The sequence below is a fragment of the Macaca nemestrina genome, chromosome 19 (genome assembly GCF_043159975.1).
Source record: "Macaca nemestrina isolate mMacNem1 chromosome 19, mMacNem.hap1, whole genome shotgun sequence".
Lineage (NCBI taxonomy): Eukaryota > Metazoa > Chordata > Mammalia > Primates > Cercopithecidae > Macaca > Macaca nemestrina.
The window spans coordinates 56,681,813-56,705,130 of record NC_092143.1 but is presented as its reverse complement, the minus strand read 5'-3'; the positions used below and the strand labels follow the sequence as shown (position 1 = coordinate 56,705,130).

At 39.6% G+C, this 23,318-nt stretch overlaps 1 protein-coding gene across 1 annotated transcript; it reads left to right on the top strand.

Annotated features, from left to right (window-relative positions):
* The first annotated feature begins 9 nt into the window (after window positions 1-9).
* LOC105498767 (zinc finger protein 271) lies at window positions 10-21,490 on the top strand. Its single transcript, XM_011771105.2, has 3 exons — window positions 10-115; window positions 748-970; window positions 17,207-21,490. The coding sequence occupies exons 2-3, from the start codon at window positions 922-924 to the stop codon at window positions 19,072-19,074; spliced, it is 1,917 nt and encodes a 638-aa protein (XP_011769407.1). The 5' UTR covers window positions 10-115; window positions 748-921; the 3' UTR covers window positions 19,075-21,490.
* The last annotated feature ends 1,828 nt before the right edge of the window (window positions 21,491-23,318 follow it).

The window sequence follows — 23,318 nt, the reverse complement described above, 5'->3', positions numbered from 1 at the left end:
CCTGCGCAGTGACGCGCCATAGAGCTGAGCACTCCTCCCAGATTCCTAGAGCTGACAGAGCGATGGCGGGTTCGCCGGGTGTGAGGCTTCACAGCGGTCCGGTGACCAAGTCGAGGTACGGGTGATGTCGGCTCGTGGATAGCAGAGGAATTCCGGATGATCTTGCCTAACGAGCGGCCTTACAGCGCCGCCAGGAAACTGTGCGTGGTTTCTCGAGTCCTTGGAGAGTGAAGGCCCCCGGGGTCGCTCCTGGGCACGGAGAGCCGATTGGTTCACGGCCTAGTGTTTGGTTTGTCCCCAGTCAGCCCTTGCTGGCCTTGGGTTCAACCGAATGAACGCCAGAAACTCTGTGGGGCGGGTGGAGTCACCAAGCGTGGTGCATCCACACAAATCAGCCTACCGTACTGGGAAAGAGCCACCTGAATTTGTGAGTGTTGGAAAAAGCAAAAGGGGAAGAAAAATGATCAGTAGTGTCATTTTTGGATAGGAAGGGCAGCGAATAACATAGTGTTAACCACTAGAATTCATTGTAAAATTCCCCCCTCTGCGTTATCTTTACAGTTACACCTTTTTTGGGTAGCATTAACCCCTAATTTTGTTTGAACATCTCTAGACTTGGAATGGGAATGTGTGTCTTAAGTGGGTTAATCCCTGGTTCATCGATGATGAGGAGGAAGCCTAATACATTCTGAGAGAAAAGCAACTGGAAGTCAAATGAGATTTTTTGTTTTCTCCTTCTATCTTGAGGATTTTTCTGGTGGTCTAGTCTCAGAGATTACATCTGTAGTCAGCACAATGATTCCCTTCCAAGCCCAGTGGTGCCCAGTTGCCTCCAGGTCCCAGACCTTTATGTGGACAAGAAAAGCTTACAGAGGAAATGGTAATTCTCCACTTGCACCCTGAGGTGTCCAGTTGCAGCCCATGGAGATCCAGTTCAATTATGAATCTCAGGAACACCACCTTCTGTCAGGTGAGAGGCAGGGTATTATGTCTTTCTTAGTGGCTTTGGCGGGGTGGGGAGGATGAGGGGGTGTCACCCTATGCTAGTGTCTTCAAATGATCCCCCTTAACTCTGTGAGGCACTATTACCTCTTTAGTGTACCAAGCATAGTCACGTGACTTTATTTCAAAATCAGGCAATCAAATTCTCATGGAGCTCTCTCCACTTTTTAAAGACCCCAAAGTCATTCATTTTTCCCTGTATAATGACCTCATTGCTAATCTGTCAGTTTTGATCATTTCTCTTATCTACTGTAGGGGCATAGTTAAAAGTTCTGGAGTCTGACAAACTGGATTCAAACAGTAGTTTTGTCACTTAGCTAGCTCCAGTAAGTTACTCATATATTTTATGATTCTGTTTCCTCACTTTTCAAGTGTATAGTAATTCATACCTTGAAGTTATTTTGAGATTTATATCTATGTATTACTCCAGAATAAAGAACCCCAAAATTTAGTGACCTGAAACATCAGACTTTTTAAATCACATTACTTCTTATGGTTCTGTAGGTCATCAACTTGAGCTGGGTTCACCTGGTCAATTTTTTTTTCTCTTGATCTTTTCTGGGGTCATTTATGCAGGCATCTCAGGGCTGACTCTTCTGGGGCCAGAGTCTAAGATGGTTTCAATCACATTGTCTCAATGTCAGACTGTTGGTCCTGGCTATGGCTTGAGTCCACATATCTTCAGCAGGTGACCCTGGACTTTTTTGCAGGACAGCTTGTTTCCAGTCAAAGAGAAGGCAAGCTCTCCAATACCTAGCACTTTTCATACCTATGTTTGTGTTTCATCTGTTAATGTCTCATTGATGAAAGCAGGTCATATGACCAGTTCTGAAGTCATTGTAGAAGGAAACTACACAGGGATATAGGTACTGGGAGATAGGATTCACTGGGGTACATTAATACTGTAACAGGCCAGGTGCAGTGGCTCACACCTGTAATCCCAACACTTTGGGAGGCCAAGGCAGGAGGAATGCTTGAAGCCAGGAGTTCAGGACCAGCCTGAGCAACAAAGTGAGACCCCATTTCTACAAAAATTTAAAAAATTAGCCAGGCATAGTGGTGTATGTGTGCCTGTAGTCCCAGCTATTTGGGAGGCTGAGGTGGGAGGATTGCTCGAGCCCAGGAGTTCAGAGGCAGCAGTGACGTATGATTGCACCACTGCACTCCAGCCTGGGCGACAGACTAAAATCCCATCTCCAAAGAAACACAAAAAAAAAAAAAAAACTAAACAAGATCCTTAATGTAAAACTCTGAGCACAGACTTTGCTTACAGTAATTCTTTATAATTGGTAGCCACTATTATTTTAAGTAAGATAATTTTGATCTCAACTTTTTTCAGGTGTCCTGTAGGGTCTCATTTCCGCATCACATTACTTCTTTTTGGTTTGTCCTCTTATTGCGCTGTTTTTCCTATGAGTCACCTTCCATTGTCCCTTTTTTCACTCTAGATCTTCTGCTTCTTTTCAGTCTTGGAGCGTCTTTATTTTATTTTACTTAGTTTTTCTCTCCTATATCTAGAGCTTGTCCTTCCTTAATAATCTATTCCAGGACATCTAGCTCTTATCTTTCCTGAGAATCACTGGAGAATTGGACCTCTTCCTTGCAGTTTTACATAAATTGATATACTTAGTCCTTGTGTTTATGTCTCTTAGAATATGTATAAAATAACATTTTATTATAGAGAAATACAGTTATACTAAAGTCAATTTGTAAAGAATAGGAGAACACAAAACAAAATTTAAATAACCTTCAGCTCCACCCTCTAGAGATAGTCACTGCTAACATTAATATATCCTGAAAATCATTCATTTAATTCTGTTTACTAATAAGATCATACCTTATTAATTACTAGCCATATAATATCAGTTATTAAGGGTTTCCTCTGTGCCAATAACTGTTCTAAGTGCTGGTGATATAGCAGTGAGCTGAACACACAAAGCCTTTGCTGTCAAAGTGCTTACATGCTAGTGGAGGAAAGGCGAAAATAAATGAAGGCTCATTATATTATTAGATAATGATAATGGTTATGGAGAAATTAAACCAGGATATATCAGTCAGGATTCTAGCAGGAAGCAGATGGCTCATTCCAGTGCAGTAATTCGGAGTTTCATGAAGAGGATGGGGATGATTACAGAAGTCAGCAAGGGGATGATTACAGAAGTCAGCAAGGGATGGAGAACAGCCATAGATCAGACAACACTGGGGAGCAGTTACTACCTGTAGGTCTTCAGGGACCAGGGGAGAGATTGATTACCAGACCCTGGAAAGTACAGCTGTAGGATTTAGCCATCTGATAGGAGCTCTGGCCTTTGCTAAAAGGCTCAGCTACTGGCCCAGCAAGGAGAGAGCCAGGATGTAGAGTGACCAGTTCATCCCAGTTTGCCTGGAATTTAGCACTGAAAGCCGCAATAGCCCCTTCAGTTTTAGGCAAACCAGTACAGTCAGTCACTCTACTGTTTTCCCACTTGTGCCCAAACCTACTTGCATACCAGAGGGCATGGAACCCCAGGTGGTACAATCTGTCAACATCAATCTCCTGGTACAGAGCAGGGTAGGGCACAGAGCAGGGTGGAGAGTAGATCTGGAGAGGTAAAAGGAGAATATTCATTATAATCCACCACTTTTATCCTGCAATATCTACCCCAACATAGCGGAATAACAAAGTCCCTTAAGCTGCCATTTAATTTCAAGTTGACATAATTAAATCATATTCCCACTGGAAACCTGGAATTTAACTCCCACTAGTGCCCTTCATATAAAATGGTGAGGGAAAGGGGGAAAAGGCATAATTAACATAAAGCATGATGGCTACTGTTTTTGCTATTCACAAAGCCTAAATTGATAATCCTAATTATCTTCTTCCATTACTCATTTTATATCTCCCTTACTCTCTGTCAGCACCTCAGTGGCATAAATTTCTTTACCTAGTTAAGTAATATAAAGCTGCTTTCCTGGATGATCTGAGTCCTCAGTAATCCTGCTTCTTTCAGGCTGCTTCAGTGTACCATTGACTAGGCCTACTAGACATGAGAGGACTAAGACGCATCCCATTGAATCCTCTTGAGTTCCAGACATACTCTTTCTATAAATGCCCTTCCTGTGTTGCAGCAACCAGTTCCCCTTTGGTAATTGAGATCAGTCATCCTGGACAGTAAAGTGATCCCTTCTATGTTGGTTCAGCAGCATGAGGATCCCAGAATGACCAGGAGACAGTTTCATCTTTGAAATTAACAAAATCATGACTTTGTTCCATGGTGGAAACATTTCTCCTTTGAGCATGAGCATGAGAACTTCAAGCTCACCATGCCCACAATTCGGGGGATAGAAAGCAAAAATAATACAAGCAAATTATTAGGTCTCTAATAAGAGGAACCATTCTCACTCTTCCTCCACCCTTGGTTCCTATACCTGTGTATGTATTCTGGCCATGGTGAAGAAAACAATATTTATTGTCCTTTGATTTAAGGCATATATTGCATCTATATGACAGCACCCCAGACTTACAGGGTGTTGTGTTGTTGACATAACTCAGCCTTTAGCAGATAATTCCACATACTTTTTGATTAATGGGCATATGGCAAGACCTATGAATTACGTGTATGTGAACTCACTGCTATACTTTTTTTCCTGAAAAATGAGTTACTTGGAGGCAACAGTATCGAATACTGTGGTAATAAACATAACCTTAAGTCAATGCAAATTTATATCTGGACTATATATTTAATACTTTGTAAACAAATCGCTGCCCTCTTTTTGATAGAAGTGGTTCAGTGTAGTGAATCTGCCCCATTTCTAGGGAATGGTACCTTTTTAGGGGCTTGGTTTTGGTCTTGGCTGTTAGCTGCTTGGGCACATAGAAGTTGTGATAGGCATATCAGCCTTAATGAGGGGAGGTCCATGTTGTTGAGCCCATATATAGTTCTCATTCCCACTGCCATGACTACTTTATACATGAGCCTGTTGGATAAGCATTGGAAAAGAGACTGGTTGACAGTCATAAAGTAGATCATCATATCTGTCTGACGGAAAGGCTTCTCCACAGTAGATGCCCTTTGGTGAGGATTCACATGCGACACAAATATATTCACATTCATTGCCCATTCTGGGAATTCCATCCTCACTCATACTTTTCCCCTAGAATCTTTGCTTCCAGTCCTCCAATCTTGTTCTTTCTAGGTACCTCCATAATCAAATAACCCATTAGTCACTACCCATTAATCAATATAAACATATCTTAGGCTATGTTACCTTTCGTGAAAACTGGACAACTAGATACATACGTGAAATTCTGCCCACTGGGAGGATTTGCCTGCACCAGCGTGTTTGAGGCCACTTGTGAGTAGAGGTGTAAGTGAAAGCTGTTTACTTTTGGCTGGTGCCACTCCCCACCATCTGTAAACCAGTTCTATAATTTTTCCTCAGCTGTTAACTGGTAATAAGGAATTCCCATGAGACCATAAACACAAATTGAGGGGGAGAGGTAGTGAAGCAATAAGACCAGGTACTGTGGAATTCTAGTCACTTGCATATGGAATTTACTTTTCTTCTAGACTTCCTTTTGCAATGGAACGTTACTTTGTGTGTGATTTGGTGGAATAACAACCAGTACACAATGAGCAGTCTGTAATGTGTAGTCACTTGGTGCTCTGTGTTCAAAAGTGAAATCTCTATTAGTACCCAATAGTAAGCCAGGATCTGCTTTTCATATAGAAAATTGTTGCTGAGGCCGGGCGCGGTGGCTCAAGCCTGTAATCCCAGCACTTTGGGAGGCCGAGATGGGCGGATCACGAGGTCAGGAGATGGAGACCATCCTGGCTAACACAGTGAAACCCCGTCTCTACTAAAAAAAAAAAATACAAAAAACTAGCCAGGTGAGGTGGCGGGCGCCTGTAGTCCCAGCTACTCGGGAGGCTGAGGCAGGAGAATGGCGTAAACCCGGGAGGCAGAGCTTGCAGTGAGCTGAGATCCGGCCACTGCACTCCAGCCTGGGTGATAGAGCGAGACTCCATCTCAACAAAAAAAAAAAAAAAGAAAGAAAATTGTTGCTGACAGAAGATGTGGCCCTACTCCAGGGTATTCTCTATGGTGAGAGGCTCTATGCAGCATCCATGACTGCCACCAGCACTTCCAATACCATTAGTTATCCTGGTAATAAGAGTCTCACTCAAAATTAGCAACCTTACAAGTTAATTAAATTGGTCATTTCAGCTCATTGAGCTGTGGTATCTGTTACCTCAAAAATGCAGAGGCGCTCCAAGTCTTGCACCTCCCTGCAGTGGTAACATTTGGGTAGAGCTATAAATGAAGTGAGAAGACAAGCCATATGACTATCTGAGAGTGTTCCAGGAATAGGGAGTAGCAAATGCCAGTGGCTCCTAAATGTATCGGGAACAGAGGGAGCCTGGGGTAGACAGGTATTAGGGGTGGTAGTGGAATGAAATGAGGGCAGAGAGAAAAAAAGGGACCAGATCATGTGGAACCATATAAACCATAGTAAAGACTTGGAATTTTATTCCCAATGTAATAGGAAGCCATTGGGGTTCTTTATACAGGATAATGAGAAAGGTAAGTTAGGGAGAAGAAATCAAATGTTTCAAGAAGAGAGTAATCAATTATTCAAATCAATCCAGAATAAGATTGAGAAGTGACCATTGGATTTGTCAAGATAGAGCCTATTAGGGACTTTGATAAATCCAGTTTTGATGGAGTTTCAGAGACAAAAGCCTAATGACAATGGACTAAAAAGGAAATAGACCAAATGTTGGTTACAGCATAGAACAATGTGAACTCCTCATACATAATCCTGATGGAAGTCTAAATTGGTCCAACTACTTTGGAAATACCTAGTTGAGACCCAAACGAGTCAACATTATATAAACTTGATATATAACTTATAGCTTATATAACCTAGAGAAACATTTGCATATGTGTACCAAGATAGATATACAAGCATATTCATAACAGCATTGTTTATAATAGCAAAATGTTATTGTTTATTGAAGGAGAATAGGTAAATAAATTGTATGTTATGCTTTAGTAGCAAACATGAATGGACTACAGCTACACACATCAACATGGGTGGATCTTCCAGGCATAATGTTGAGCAAACAAAGCAAGCCACAGAATACAAGTACAATTCTATAAATATATAAAGTTCAAAAACATCCTATATTAGTCTGCTAGTGCTGCCATAACAAAATGCCATCTACTGGATGGCTTAAACAACAGAAATTTATTTTCTCACAGTCCTGGAGGCTGAAAGTCCAAAATCAAAGGACCAGCAAAGTTGGTTTCTCCTGAGGCCTCTCTCCGTGGCTTGCACATCACTTTTCTCTGCACATGGAGATTGGCTTTTTTCTGCATGTATGCCTCCTGGTGCCTCTTCACTCTTCGTCTTCTCCTGAGAACACCAGTCTTATTGGATTAGAGCCCTCTCTGTGACCTCATTTAACCTTAATTACCTTCCTAAGGACCCTCTCTCCAATTATAATCGCATTGGGAGTTAGGGGTTCAACGTATGAATTGGGGATGGTGGCAGGGAGGGAGGGGGCAGTACACAAGCACAAGTCAGTCTATAACACATGCACAACCAAACAACACTTTCTTAAAAATACAAATATTTGGTAAAGCTTTGAAGAAAGCCAGAGAAGGATAAACACAAAATTTAGCACAGTGATTACAAGAGTAGGTGGCAGAAAGAGATTGGAGGAGGAAGACAGGAACAGGGAAGCATGCAGAGGGGAATTCTAGTGTACTGGAAACTTTCTGATAACTTTTTAAAGTTGAATGGAAGGTTCAATTTTGTTTGTTGTATTATTCATTTTTTAATTGTACGTATATGCATAAAGATGTATCCATATTTTTGTATATAAAATAATAAAAAAGAAATGAGAAAGTTTTTCAAGGAGAATTGCTATAAAGGGAAACAAATGAAGCAATAGAAGGATGGAATATAAGGTCAGGGTTTTTTGTGTTGTTGCTGTCTAATATATTTTTACTGACTTTTATTAAATCTACTTTAGTCAGGCATAATTTATGGACAATAAAACATACCTCTTTTAATTGTGCATTTAGATGAGAATAGAGTCTCCCTCTGTCACCCCAGCTGGTGTGCAGTGGTGCAGTCACAGCTTACTGCAGCCTGAGCCTCCCAGGCTCAGCTTAATTGATCTCCCACCTCAGCCTCCCAAATAGCTGGGATTACAGGTGCACATCACCATGCCAAACTAATTTATTTTGTAGAGACAAGATGTTGCTGTGTTGCCAGGGCTAGTCTCAAACTCCTGGGCTCAAGCAGTCCTCCTACCTCAGCCTTCCTCAGTGCTGGGATTACAGGTGTGAGCCACCATACCCAGCTTGCTTTCGATGAGTTTTGACATATGTATCCACTACCCTCACAAGCAAAACATAGAATCTTTGTATCAACACCCTTCTCCCAAATTTCCTTCCAGTCCATCCCCATCCCTAGAAACCATTAATATGCTCTCTGTCACTATATATTTGCTTTGGCTTCTCTAACATTTCATGTAAATGGAATCATACTTGCCTGCCTTCTTTAGTTCAGCATAATGTTTTTGAGATTCAGCCATATCGTTGCTTTATCAGTAATTCTTTTTTATTGCTAAGTAATATTCCATTGTATGGCTATATTACAATTTGTTCATTGATTCACTTGATGGTGAACATTTGGATTGTTTTCATTTCTGGCTGTTAATAAAGCTGCTCTAAATATTTTTGTACAAGTCCTTGTGTGGACATTTGTTTTCATTTCTCTTGGATAAATATTAATATCTAGAAGTAGAATTGCTGGGTTGTATGGTAAGAAAATGTTTAACCTTATGAAAAGCTGCTAGAATTTTCTAAAGTAGGTATACTATTTTGTATTTCCATCAGCAGTGTTTGAGAGTACCAGTTGGTCCACAGACTAGTCAGTATTTAGTCATTAACTATGTTAGTTGTATTGTCAGTAATGGGTATTTACCAGTACCCTTCAGTTCCTTGAGGCTGAATTTGTGTTTCCCTGATGACTAGTGATACTGAGCATTTTGTCGTGTGCTGACTATTCATATTACTTACTTTGTGAACTGTGTATTCTAATCTTTTGTTCACATTGTATTATTTTTGAGGTGTAAAAGTTATTTGTATATTGTAGATACATAGTCATCAAATGTATGCTTTGTGAATATTTTCTCGCAATCTGTAGCTTGACTTTTTTTCTCAGTAATGTCTTTTGAAGAACAGAAGTTTATAGTTTTGATAAAGTATAACTTACATTTTTTATTTTATGATTAATGCTTTTGGTGTCATATCTAATATCCTTGCCTGCCCCCAAATCATGAAGATGGTCCTCTGTGCTTTCTTTCAGAAGTCATATACTTTTAGCTTTAATGCTTGGATTTATATTACATTTCCAGTTAATTTTTGTGTATAGTGTGAGGAAAAAGTTAGGGTTCATTTTTGTCATTATGATATCTACTTCTGACTGTTTTGTTTTGTTTGTGTGTTCATTTGTTTTGGAGACAGGGTCTTGCTCTGTTGCCCAGGCTGGAGTGCCGTGGTACAATCACAGCTCACTGCAGCCTCAACCTCCCAGGCTCAAGCGATTCTCCCACTTCAGCTTCCCAAGTAGCTGGGACTACAGGTGTGTGCCACCACACCTGGCTAACTTTTATATTTTTTAAAAAGTTAGGGTTTATAAAGACACAGTTTCACCATGTTGCCCAGGCTGGTCTTGAACTCTTGTACTTAAGCGATCTACTCAGCCTCCCAAAGTGCTGGGATTACAGGCATGGCCCACCATGCCTGGCTTAGTTTCAACACTTTTTGTTGAAAAGAGTTTGTCTTTTCAATACTGAATTACCTTGCCGCCTTTGTTGAAGATCAGTGGTACATAACGTTTTTGGATCTATTTCTGAAATCTGTTCTGTTCCATTAATAGGTATGCCTGCCCTTATGCCAGTGCCACCCTACCTTGGTTACCATAGCTTTAGAGTAAAGGTTGAAATTTGGTAGTGTAACTACTCCAGTTTTGTTCTTCTTTCTCAAAATTGTTTAGCCTCTTCTGTGCCTTTCTACATAGAGTTTAAAATTAATTTGTGTTCCCCAGTGGGCAAGTGGATGCATACCTGCCCCCAAAGTCCAAAGGAGCTGAGAGGCCACATAAAGAGGCTAACAAATCCAGTTTCCTAAAAAGAATCACTTACTAGAGATGAGGAGAAGTCATGTCTGAGGCGGCCTCAAGATTGTAGATCCCCACCCTCATCCTCCAGAAAGCACTCTTTATGTAACAAGCTTTTATTTTTATTTTTATTTTTATTTTTTTGGTAAACATGTGCAGCTCATCATGTCTCAGACCCCCTTAAAAACTCTGACCTCTTGGGAAGTTAGATAAGCATCTTTATGAGGGGTTATCCCTGCTGCAGGCAACATTTCTTTATGAGGGGTTATCTATGCTACAGGAATACCTTGGTATACATAGGTCATTATGGTGGTTTCATCTCAAGATGGCATTACTACTATCGTCAACAGGCTGTTTTCCTCGAGTTTGTCAGTTCATCCAAAAAAAGACCTGCTGGGATTTTGATTGGCGTTGCTTTGAATCTGTAGATCAGTTTGGGGAGAATTACCATCTTAACAATATTAAATCTTCTTATTTGTAAGTAATTGTATATTTCTGTTCTTTTTTAGTTTCTCTGAGCAGTTTTGTTTTCATTATGCAAATGTTGCACATATTTTGTTAAATTTCTAAGTATTTCATTCTGGGGTACAATTAAAAAAACATTTTAGACTGTGATTGTTAATTGCTTGTATATATAAATACAGTTGGGTTTTGTATTCTGTTTCAGTAAACTGATTTAAAAGTTGCAATAGCTTTTTTGAGATAGGGATTTTTCGGTGTATGTGGTTGTGTAGTCTCTGAAGACAGTATGACTGTTCTTCCCTATTTGTATGTGTCAGTTATTTTTCATGTCTTATTTCATTGGCTAGGAATGTTGAGTAGAAGTGGTATAATATTGAAGAGAAGTGATAAGAGTAGGCATCTTTGCCTTACCCCATTGTTCCTAGGAGAAAGGCATTCAGTATTTAACCATTAACTACGTTAGTTGTAGGTTTTTCTTTGCTTTTTAATGGAGTAGTCAATTTGCATAGAATATAATTTATATGCTTAGATTTAAATGTACCAACGTACTTTGTTTTCTTTGTTTTTTATTCCATCTATTTCTTTTTTTTTCCTTTTTGTCCAATTTTAGATTATCAAGTTTTTGCACTTTTTCTTCTGTTAGCTTATTATTTATACAGTCTTCTATTATTTTAACAGTTACCTCATCCTAGGCTTTCTCACATGTGATTCTGTGAAAAAATTAAGCCCCAATGCTATCAGGCTCTCTTATACATCTACTATGGTATTAAATGTGTACCATCATTGGAGAATTAAGAAAATAGTCACTCAATTCATTTTCTATTTCGTTGTCTTTTGGAACTCTGGTTGAAAAAGGCTGCCTTAGAAATTAGAACATGTACACTGGATTTATTACAGTTTAATTTACTACTTCTAAGACAATGCTGAGACCCTATAATACTGTAGTTTTTCCTACCCCGCCTTGTGCTATTTTTGCCATATATTTTAATTCTATGTATTTTATAAACTCCTCAAAACATTCATATTGCTTTAATCAGTAAGTACACATTTAGATTTACCCAGACACTTTACTTTTCCAGTGCCCTTCATTCCTGCATTACCTTGCTTGCATCTGGGATATTTTTTCTTCTTGAAGAATTCCCTTTAGTATTTATTTTAGTGCAGGTATATTTTTAAAAACCTTTCTTGGTTTTTGTTTAACTGAAAATAATTTTATTTTAACTTTTCTTTCAGGCATTTTATCTTATTATTCAAGTCTAGGTTGGCACTTCTTTTCCTTAAGCCCTTGGCAGATGACATTCCATTATCTTCTGGTTTTCATCTGTTAAAGTTATGGTTGAGAGAGAATTCTCTGTGGACTCTTGTGTGTCTGCACATCTTTTAAGCAAAGGAATTGCCTGCATTTGTTCTGGACTGTTTTTTAAGAATGTTGTGGCCGGGCGCAGTGGCCCACACCTGTAATCCCAGCACTTTTGGAGGCCAGTGCGGGCGGATCACGAAGTCAGGAGATTAAGACCATCCTGGCTAACAGGGTGAAATGCCGTCTCTACTAAAAATACAAAAACAAAATTAGCCGGGTGTGGTGGTGGGCGCCTGTAGTCCCAGCTACTCAGGAGGCTGAGGCGGGAGAATTACTTGAACCCAGGAGGCAGAGGTTACAGTGAGCTGAGATTGCACCACTGCACTCCAGCCTGGGTGACAGAGCAAGACTCTGTCTCAAAAAAAAAGAAAAGAAAAGAATGTTGTATAGCAAGCAACCTTTGAATATAGTAATAGTGTCTCCCTCTAAAGCAGAGGACAGGTGTCCTTATGTCCCTGCCTCAGGGTTCCTGTCCTGCAATACAACTTACTTACATGTGTCACCTTATGAGAATTAGGGTTCGGGAAGACAAATACTGCTATTCTGTCTAATGCTGTTGCTGTGAGTAATAAACTGTCCTTTGTTTCTTATCTAGGATTCTCATGTCTTCTGCCAGGGGCTGTGAAACTGCGGTAGATTGACTCATTAGCTTGCAAATAGGGTCAAATCCCAGATTTTTCAGTTTTTGATAGTGTTGGTAATAATGATGGGATGCTGACAGAGACATGACTTTCTGGAAGAGGAAATATAAAGGCCTCACGGGCTCTTTAACAGATTTTGAGGGAAGTCCGTGAGAATTGGTAGTGAACATGTTGACCAAATTGTATGGTCAACAGAGCAATAAATGTTTCTTCATTTTATTGCCTGTTAATGAGTAGGAATTCAGGAGGTGGTTGCAAGCCAAATCCAGTAAGCATGTTCAAAGACAGCTATCTAAACAGTGCCCTGATTGTTGCTAACTTTCCTCCAGGGGAACTTCAATTTAGTGGTCAGCCTCAGGTGTGTGCCATTGTAACAAATAGCAGTTAAGATTCCTATTGGGTGGACAAAAGTTTCCACCCACTTTCAGACAGTTACAGAGACTTAGCAGTGGTCAGCCTCAGGTGTGTGCCATTGTAACAAATAGCAGTTAAGATTCCTATTGGGTGGACAAAAGTTTCCACCCACTTTCAGACAGTTACAGAGACTTAGCAGTGGTCAGCCTCAGGTGTGTGCCATTGTAACAAATAGCAGTTAAGATTCCTATTGGGTGGACAAAAGTTTCCACCCACTTTCAGACAGTTACAGAGACATGTAGCTACACTGAGCATAAAAGGAGGAAAATTGATGAACACTATGGACAGAAACCAGGTGAATTGTTAGAACTTTGGTTTGCTTGGGTTGGTTGCTTAAAGATTAAGGAAGAATGGAAATAGCTGAGCTGTCTTACTATTTAGCCCCTCCTGTAGTCTGTCATGCCAACCTCAGATCCCTTTGGAGATGACAGTAAAAGTCATTTCAGAGTCCTTTTGCAGTGGATCTAAGATGTGATAGAGGAACTTTGGCACCCTAGGAGAGAGGGGGCTTTCCCTCAGACAGACAAAACTCCTGCGAGATACCATGGACAAGATACTAACTCGTATCCAGGCTCTTACATCTCCACACTGGAATTACAGTGCTGATGAAAATGACCAACTTGGTATGAAGAATTAGATAAATTCTCAAGAGTCATTTAGAAAACTCCGTTAACCCTTATGTTGAAGCCAAGCAAGAATTTAAGAGGTGTTATCTTGACAGTAGGGTAGCAAATGCTACCTTTAAAAGAGTCACCACTGTCCAAGTCAACCTTGAGTCAATCAAGAGTCATAAACCCTGCAGCTTCAACCAGAAACAGTATGGCTGTGACTTTTTAATCAAGAGGCCCTAAAGCAGAAACAAATGGTGTCAGTAATGGTACCTTGCCACCTACTACAGACTTTGGTTAACCAATAACATTAGATAAGTTCATTTGGTTGACCTGCAAGCAACCATCACCTCACTTGAAACCAAAAGTAAAATATGCCTTATATACTGATTCAGAATCTTTTTTCCATTTGTGTTCTCTGATTCTGTCTAATTCCTTATCCTGACCTCAGATGCTTTAAGGAGAAATATGATTGGGATAGCACTGAAGTCTTCCTGTCTCTAAGGGACACTGGAAGCCATAACCTACCCATTCAAATATTGTAGGAAGCTTCAGGAAGAGGAAGGAATGAAACTTAGTCTCTATTAAATACAGGACCCCAAGTTGCCATTCTAGTCAGTCCACTGTGGGGAGGAAGCACCTGAATTCACCTAATGGGATTTGGGCAGGGTTCAGCAGAAGGGAGGCTAACATGGTTTGTCAGTGGGGCTCTTTAGGCCAATTCAGTATACTGTTGTTACTGCTTCTACATCTGAATGTTTAGTAGGTATTCTGTATTTCAGTATCACTTAAGTGCCAGAGGGGATCCTCCCTATTGGGAAGAACTGAATATAGAGAAGTGCCACAAGTCCTTTGGGACCCCTCACAAACCTAATGACTCCTTTGAGGTAGTCTTTATTTATGACTAATGATTCTGCTAATTGGAGCCTTTGGCAAGACGGAGGAAGCCTCCACTTAGAAGTACCCCTTTAGGTTTTAGACTTTCACCCAAATTGGACGTGTTTTCAGCTCTCCAGACCATTTGTAGTCTGACAGATATGACTTTTGTAATAAACACCACTCAACAATGGGCTGATAGTCAAGAAATTCAGTGGGAACCGGTACTGTGGCATAAGCCTGTAATACTAGCTACTTAGAGGGCTAAGGTGGGATTGTTTGAGCTCAGGAGTTTAAGATCATTCTGGGCAACCTAATGAGACTGCATCTCAAAAAAAGAAATTCAGTGAAGCTTTCATGTGCCCTACAATCATAGGTATCTGGTATTGTTGAGTATAGGAATGGCTCCTCAGAAGTCAACTCAGAAAAGATATAGACTCTACCTTCCTAACCTTTTTCTGGTTCACACTCCTTAGTAAGGAAGTTTGTTCACTGAATGTGGCTGTTGCCAGAAAGGGATTATGTCTTCTTGGTCACTTCCTTAGAAATAACCAGGACAAAAGAGGTAGAAATTTATTATAGAACTGATTTTGAAAATTTAAGATTCTGTTCTGACCATTCCTGGGCATGATGTTTCTTTCTTTCTCCTAATGGCAGTTGCTGGCCAGCCTGGTTGGTGGTAGATATACCTTCCTGGTTACAGCCTAGCCAAAATGGAGCTTATGGGGTTCAAATTTAATTCTGGTCCAGCTATCTGGATTCTTTTGTTGGATAGCATGTCCTAAATCATAAAGATAATGATCACTCAGTTGAGTGCACTGCTTGTGAAGTACACTTACAGTGGCTCATATAGACCATAACACAATACATTTTCTTGCAACCAATTTTCAGAGTGATTTATATTATCACTTTGTGGTCTGTGTTTACTACTACAAATTGTCATATACAAATATAGATCTCTTTTTTTCCCATAATTCAACAGTTTTATTTACTTTGGTATGTGAAAGGAAAATAAATCTCCAGACCCCAAAATCACTAAGCTAAAAGGAAAAGTCAAGCTGGGAACTCCTTAGGACAAACCTGCCTCCCATTCTATTTAAAGTCATACCTCTGCTCAATGAGAGAAATGCATATCTGATTGCTTCGTTTGGAAAGGCTAATCAGAATCTCAAAAGAATGCAGCCCTTTATCTCTTATCTACCTATGATCTGGAAGCCCCTCTCCCTGCTTCGGTTGTCCCACCTTTCAGATCGAACCAGTGTACATCTTAACATATATTGATTGATGTCTCATGTGTCCCTAAAATGTGCCCTGACCACCTTGGGCATATGTCATCAGGACCTCCTGAGGCTGTGTCATGGGCGTGTCCTTAACCTTGGCAAAATAAAATTCTAAATTTACTGAGACCCATCTCAGATATTTGTGGTTCACAGGTATATTCATTTTTAAAAATAGCTAATGCATGCAAGTGATGAAAGAGTCAAACATTATCAAAGTGTTTGCAATAAAAAGTTTCTCAGAATTCCTCATACTCCTCACCATGTGACTCCCAGTTTTCTTCAGGTGTAACCATTATTATTTTCCTGGGTATTCTTCCTAAAGACATTCCTATGGCAGAACTAGGATGGCCTTCCTTTGAGTGAAAATAACCATAATTTTCATACTAAGATGGAAGGTATGCAGCATTATCCCATTTGGAATCCTATTGATGTTTTCACATAATAAATTCAAACAGTTGTGTGAAAACTCAATATTTAAGTGATTGCTGTACTTAAGGACTGGGATCATTCTCGTTTGTGGCTTTATTATATAAGGTATTGAGAACATAGTACATGTTCCACTGGTGTATTAACAATCAATTGTTGGCCGGGCGCGGTGGCTCAAGCCTGTAATCCCAGCACTTTGGGAGGCCGAGACGGGCGGATCACTAGGTCAGGAGATCGAGACCATCCTGGCTAACACGGTGAAACCCCGTCTCTACTAAAAAATACAAAAAACTAGCCGGGCGAGGTGGCGGGCGCCTGTAGTCCCAGCTACTCAGGAGGCTGAGACAGGAGAATGGCCCGAACCCGGGAGGCGGAGCTTGCAGTGAGCTGAGATCCGGCCACTGCACTCCAGCCTGGGCGACAGAGCGAGACTCCGTCTCAAAAAAAAAAAAAAAAAAAAATCAATTGTGTACCATTTCTAAAAATTGATAGAGAAGATACAAACAAAGTAATTGAAGCATTTTCTTTTCCTTGTTTTTCTTTTTCTCTTTTTTGTTAATACCATACTTTTAGCTCAAATCTCTGGGTAGTACTAGATAAAGCCCAACCAACTTTTTTATCTTTTTTGAGATTCACCCTGCTTGCCTTATATATGTTAATAAAATACTTATGTATTCATTCTAGGATTTAGTCACAATTTACTAATCACTAATTAGGCTTCAGAATTCCTAGATCTCCTGTGACAAACATACAGAGCATATCTGGTACATCACTTCTATAAATGATTAATGTGATCCCTTACTTATTGAATCTTTCTAGGTTTCCTCAGAGGGTAATGTTCATTTTTTGGAATACTCACACTGTGATCACATTTTATGGGCAAATACTAATCTGTGTCACCTGAAACTTTCTTACAATATACAGAACGCATTCCATTTGGATTTTGTTTATTGTTCCAGATGGTGAGAACAAGACCAAGATTGGAAAGCCAGCTTCAGAGGAGGGAATTACAGCAAAAACTGAACCATTGACAGAAGAGTCTAGCAGTCTCAGAGAGAATGTTCTCCAGGATTCTGAAGGCAGAGAATTCTGTGAATTTGGGGATAAATTAAATGAAAAAGATCAGAACGTCTTTAAAAGGAGACCTCATAACTGTGACAAATATGGGCAAAGCTTTGTTTGGAGTACAAGCCTTTTTAGGCATCGAAGAACCCATTGTGAGAAACCTTATGAATGTGATAAGTGTGAAAAGGCCTTTAGTGTGAGCTCAGCCCTGGTTCTGCATCAAAGAATTCATACTGGGGAGAAACCCTATTCTTGTAATTGGTGTATTAAAAGTTTCAGTCGGAGCTCAGACCTTATTAAACACCAAAGAGTCCACACTGGTGAAAAACCTTATAAATGTGATGAGTGTGGGAAAGCCTTCAGTCAGAGCTCAGATCTTATTATACATCAGAGAATCCATACAGGAGAAAAACCCTATCAGTGCAGTCACTGTAGTAAAAGTTTTAGCCAGCGCTCAGATCTGGTTAAACATCAGAGAATCCATACTGGAGAGAAGCCTTATACTTGTAACCAGTGTAACAAACATTTTAGTCAGAGTTCTGATGTGATAAAACATCAAAGAATTCACACTGGGGAAAAACCATATAAATGTGATGTGTGTGGGAAAGCCTTCAGTCAGAGCTCAGATCTTATTCTGCATCAGAGAATCCACACTGGGGAGAAACCATATCCATGTAATCAGTGTAGCAAAAGTTTCAGTCAGAATTCAGACCTTATTAAACATCGAAGGATCCACACTGGAGAGAAACCCTATAAATGTAATGAATGTGGGAAAGCTTTTAATCAGAGCTCAGTCCTTATTTTACATCAGAGGATTCATACTGGAGAGAAACCCTATCCTTGTGATCAATGTAGCAAAACCTTCAGTAGGCTTTCAGATCTTATTAATCATCAACGAATTCACACTGGAGAGAAGCCTTACCCATGTAATCAGTGCAATAAAATGTTTAGTCGAAGATCGGATCTTGTTAAACATCACAGAATTCATACAGGTGAGAAACCCTATGAATGTGATGAATGTGGGAAAACCTTTAGTCAGAGCTCCAACCTTATTCTTCATCAGAGAATCCACACTGGAGAGAAACCTTATCCATGTAGTGATTGTACTAAAAGCTTTAGTCGCCGTTCAGATCTTGTTAAGCATCAAAGAATACACACTGGAGAGAAACCATATGCATGTAATCAGTGTGATAAAACTTTTAGTCAAAGCTCAGACCTCACTAAACATCAGAGAGTACACTCTGGTGAAAAGCCTTATCATTGCAATAGTTGTAAGAAAGCCTTCAGTCAGAGTTCTGACCTTATTCTTCATCAGAGAATTCACACTGGAGAAAAGTCATATCCATGCACACAGTGCAGCAAAAGTTTCATTCAGAACTCAGACCTCATTAAACACCAGAGAATCCACACTGGGGAAAAACCATATAAATGCAGTGAGTGCAGGAAGGCTTTCAGTCAGTGCTCAGCTCTTACTGTACACCAGAGAATCCACACTGGGGAGAAACCAAATCCATGTGATGAGTGTGGCAAAAGCTTTAGTCGGCGTTCTGATCTCATTAACCATCAAAAAATACACACTGGTGAAAAGCCGTATAAGTGTGAGGCACGTGGGAAAGCCTTTAGCACATGCACAGATCTTATTGAACACCAGAAAATCCATGCTGGGGAGAAACCTTACCAGTGTGTTCAGTGCAGCAGAAGTTTTAGCCAACTCTCTGAACTTACTATTCATGAGGAAGTCCATTGTGGGGAAGACAGTTAAAATGTGATGAATGTGAGAAAACCTTTAGTATATACTTCAACTCTATTCAGTACCAGAGACACCATACCAGGAAAAAATCTAATGAATGCTGTTCATTATTGATGAGTATGAAAAAGTTTTTTAATCAGTGGTAAGCTCTTATGCTGCATTAAAACCACACTGGAGCCAGGCGTGGTGGCTCACGGCTGTAATCCCAACACTTTGGGAGGCAGAGGTGGAAGCATCACTTGAGTCCAGGAGTTTGAGGCTACAGTGAGCTATGATCCCACCATTGCACTCCAGCCTGGGCAACAGAGCAAGACCCTGTCTATTAAAAAACAACAACAACATCAAACAAACAAACCAAAAACACCAGTACCACACAGGAGATTAATTCAGTTTTTATAATGAAAGTTTAACTCAGAGCTCAGACATTACTAAAATTAAGAAAAATTCTCCAGCCTGGCCAACATGGTGAAAGCCTGTCTCTACCAAAAAATAAAAAATAATTAGCTGAGTATGGTGGCAGGCACCTGTAGTCCCAGCTATTCAGGAGGCTGAGGCATGAGAATCACTGGAACCTGGGGGGTGGGGGTTGCGGTGAGCCGAGATCCGCCACTGCACTCCAGTCTGGGCAACAGAGTGAGACTCTGTCTCAAGAAAAAAAAAAGAAAAAGAAAAAGTAAAACTCTGAGGAAGAGTCCTGTGAGTTGTGGGAAAACCTTCAATGTGAAAAAATTTTTTACTGAATGTGAGTATACAACAATAGAAACAAATTTATATCTTTTCTATAATGTTGGAAAAGCTCTAGTCTTATTCAGACATAACCTACAGGAAGAGAGTTGTATTATTGTGAGAGATCTAATGCAGAACTTATCAAGTATTGTAAAAATCAGTGTGGGAGGTATTCAGTCAAAAGTCAGAAGGAAATGTATTATTGTTATAATCTCAAACCTTTAGAGAGCTTAAATTACCAATTGCATATCAGAAATTATTTTAGATAATGTAGGGAAAACTTAAATCCCCTCCATATCTTAATTGGCATTTATAATAATATGACACTTAACCTTGATAGCTAGTCTTACTTTATGCTAATGCTAGATATCTATTTTTAAATTCCACGTGTGTAAACATGCTATACCATTCTGATATTAAACTTACTAAGTACATAATTCCAGTGCCTCCTTTTCTCAGAAGTTTTTTTTTGTTTTTAGTTTTGGAGGGTATAGTTTTGGTTTTCCTAGTGCACATTAGTTTGTGCAAGTTCTCGTAATGTTCACAGGAAATACAGATTTATTTTGCTTTGAATAATACAGCCCATAAATTCTATTGGTTTGAAAGTTCTTCACTACCATTTAATAACAGCTGCTAAACCTGTGAAACAGGATCTTTAAAAAAATTTTCATTATGTCAAAATGTAGAGATGTTTCTAGCAGCATTTATCTTCTCATCTATAGATTGAACAAAAAGTAGTAGCTGTGAAATTGTGATTTGTAATAAATATATATCTGGTCTTCATCCCCTAGTACAGAGCTCCTAAAACCCTTGCAATTTCCTGAGTGGTAAGAGTAATTAGGATGACAAGCCCCTTTAACCACACCTGAGTTTATGTTAATGAGATTACTTTTGGAAAGACAGAACCACAGGATGGGGACTAGTTGCCAGGAGAATCAACCATGTGATTAAAGGGTTGGAACTTTCAGATCAACTCCACCCTACCTTGACCTCTAGGAGGAGAGAGGCTGGAGATGGAATTCAGTCACCAGTGGCCAGTGATTTAATCATTCATGCCTACGTGATGTGGCCTTCATAAAAACCTAAAGGACAGGCTTCAGAGAGCTTCCAGTTGAACTTGTTGAGGTACTAGGAGGGTGTTGTACCTAGGGAGGGCATGGAAGCTCAGTGTTCCTCCCACACACCTTGCCTTATGCATCTCTTTCATCTGGCTGACCCTTAGTTGTATTCTTTTACAAGAATCTAGTAAACAAATTTTTCCTACATTCTATGATCCATTCTAGCTAATGCTGAAACTCAAAGAGGGGATTGTAGTAACCTTGGATTTATAACCAGTTGGTCAGAAGCATCAGTGAAAACATGGACATGAGATTGGTGTCTGAAGTGCAGACTAGTGTCCGAAACTGACACAACTGGTTTCACTTGTAGAACTGAGCCCTTAACCTGAAGCATCTATGCTGATCTGATTCCAGGTAGATAGCATCAAAATTTAATTACAGGGCACTTAGTGGGTGTCCACGGAAAATTGGAGAATTGCTTGATATGGGAAAACCTCATATACATCTGGTGTCAGAAATATTGTGAGTATAGAGAAGACAATAAGTTTTTCCTATACAGTAGCTAAAGTACCTACATGATTAATTTGTATAGTCTATTCTGTGTAAAAATAAAAAGACTTTCTGATATTTTTTTCAAGTGGCAACATTCATCAGACTTTTTTGATTTCTGACATACATCCTGAAAACAGGCAACACACATGCAAAGTTTTCCACTGAAAAATAGAAATAGTTTGAAAAAATAAAAAATTCAAATTGTCTTTCTGGTATTAACAATTTGATAAGTTCTGCTACTAAATAATAGTACTACAAAGTTGTTTACTCTGTCCTCCATAATTGTCCAATTAATATTTTAATTTAGCATTGTTATATTACTTCCTTAGTGTGATGCTAAGGCAAGACCTTTTGGGAGGTTTTGTAGTACATAAAAAGAATATACTGTCTCTTCCAATGAAGTGTATATTGTATAGTGGTAGAGACTAATATGTACAGAAAACACATGGCTCAATGTAATCATAAAAGTAGGACATGCTTGTAAGAACTCAGAGGAGTCAGGGTTCAATTCTGATTAGAAGGAAAAGGGAGAGCTTTGTGGAAGTCCTGAAGTCCTTGAGCTTTGAAGGATGGGAATAGAAGCATAAATGCAGGGAGGGAATAATCACAATGGCACAAAAGGAAGTGCAAGAAATGTGGAGCATGGTGGTTATCACTTATTTGGTAAATATTCAGTGTCGGGCACTCTACTGGTTCCTATTGAAGAGGGGCAGGGGAAGGGCGCCTGCCCTCAAGAAGGTCACAAACAGTTACAATGCATTATGAAAATGCTTATTGAAACATACATTTCGAAGGGTAAGAATAATGTGGAAATGAAAATCAAGTGGGGAAAAAAAAGGATTGTGATGCTAAACAAGCAGGCACTTTAATGGGCTGTAGCTTATCTCTAAAACAAATGTACCTGGTGGGTTAGACTAGATTTTATGTTTCTGCATTTTATTCTCAAAGTAATGAAAAGCCATTAAGGTCGTTGAATGATCTTTCTGCTTTAAAAGAAGTTTCAGATTAAAAGGGGAAGAGAAACTAACAGGAAATCCATTTTTAAAGTCTGGAAATAAAATCATGAGGTCCAGAAGTAGAGGAGCTAAAAGGCATTGACATGATGATAGGTTGAGAAGTGGGTAAGAGAAAGGTAAATTTTATTATCTGTTCTTTGGAGAATTTAAAAAGCAAAGAAGAAAAAACAGGGTGGTCTCCAAATCTATTTCTGAAGTTTAGCTATCTCTCCTGAGAATACATTTTGAGAGCTTACTACACATTTCTGTATTCAATGTCCTACGGGTAAACTCAAATTCATGAACTTAACACACACACACACACACACACACACACACCCATGATTTCTTTCTCCTGAATTGCCTATCTTTATGAATTACACTACTAAACACCTTGTCATCCACATAAAATAACTGGTAATCAACCTACACTCCTGACCTCCAGTTTTCCAAACCTGGTTGCTTACTAGGTCTTAGAAATGAGTGACAAAACTACAAAATTCGAACAACTGTCAAGAATATAGAGTGGAAGGGAAATGCAGAGAATTGGGCCTGACACTTTATGCCAGTTGATTCTTCCAGGCATTTGCTGATTCTTGAACTGACAGGGAAAAGGGCCAAGAAATCTATTCAAACCATGCTGGAAGGTTAAATGAAACTCAGCTGACTCGTGCTAGGGAATAAAAATTAGAGTATAAATTGTGCGAAGTAGGTGGCGTCCTTGTAAACACCCCACATTCTCAATGTAAACACTATATGGCTACACCCCAAGAGAGGATAAAACCTGATCAAGTCTTAAAAAGACTGAATGCAATGTCAAGTAAGGTCAACCTTTTAGTTAAGTAAGTTATCTTCCCCTAATCTAAGCTGCCAGCTAGAAAAGACGAAAGGGTGAATCGTGTCTGGAGGATGGCTATCCAGATTC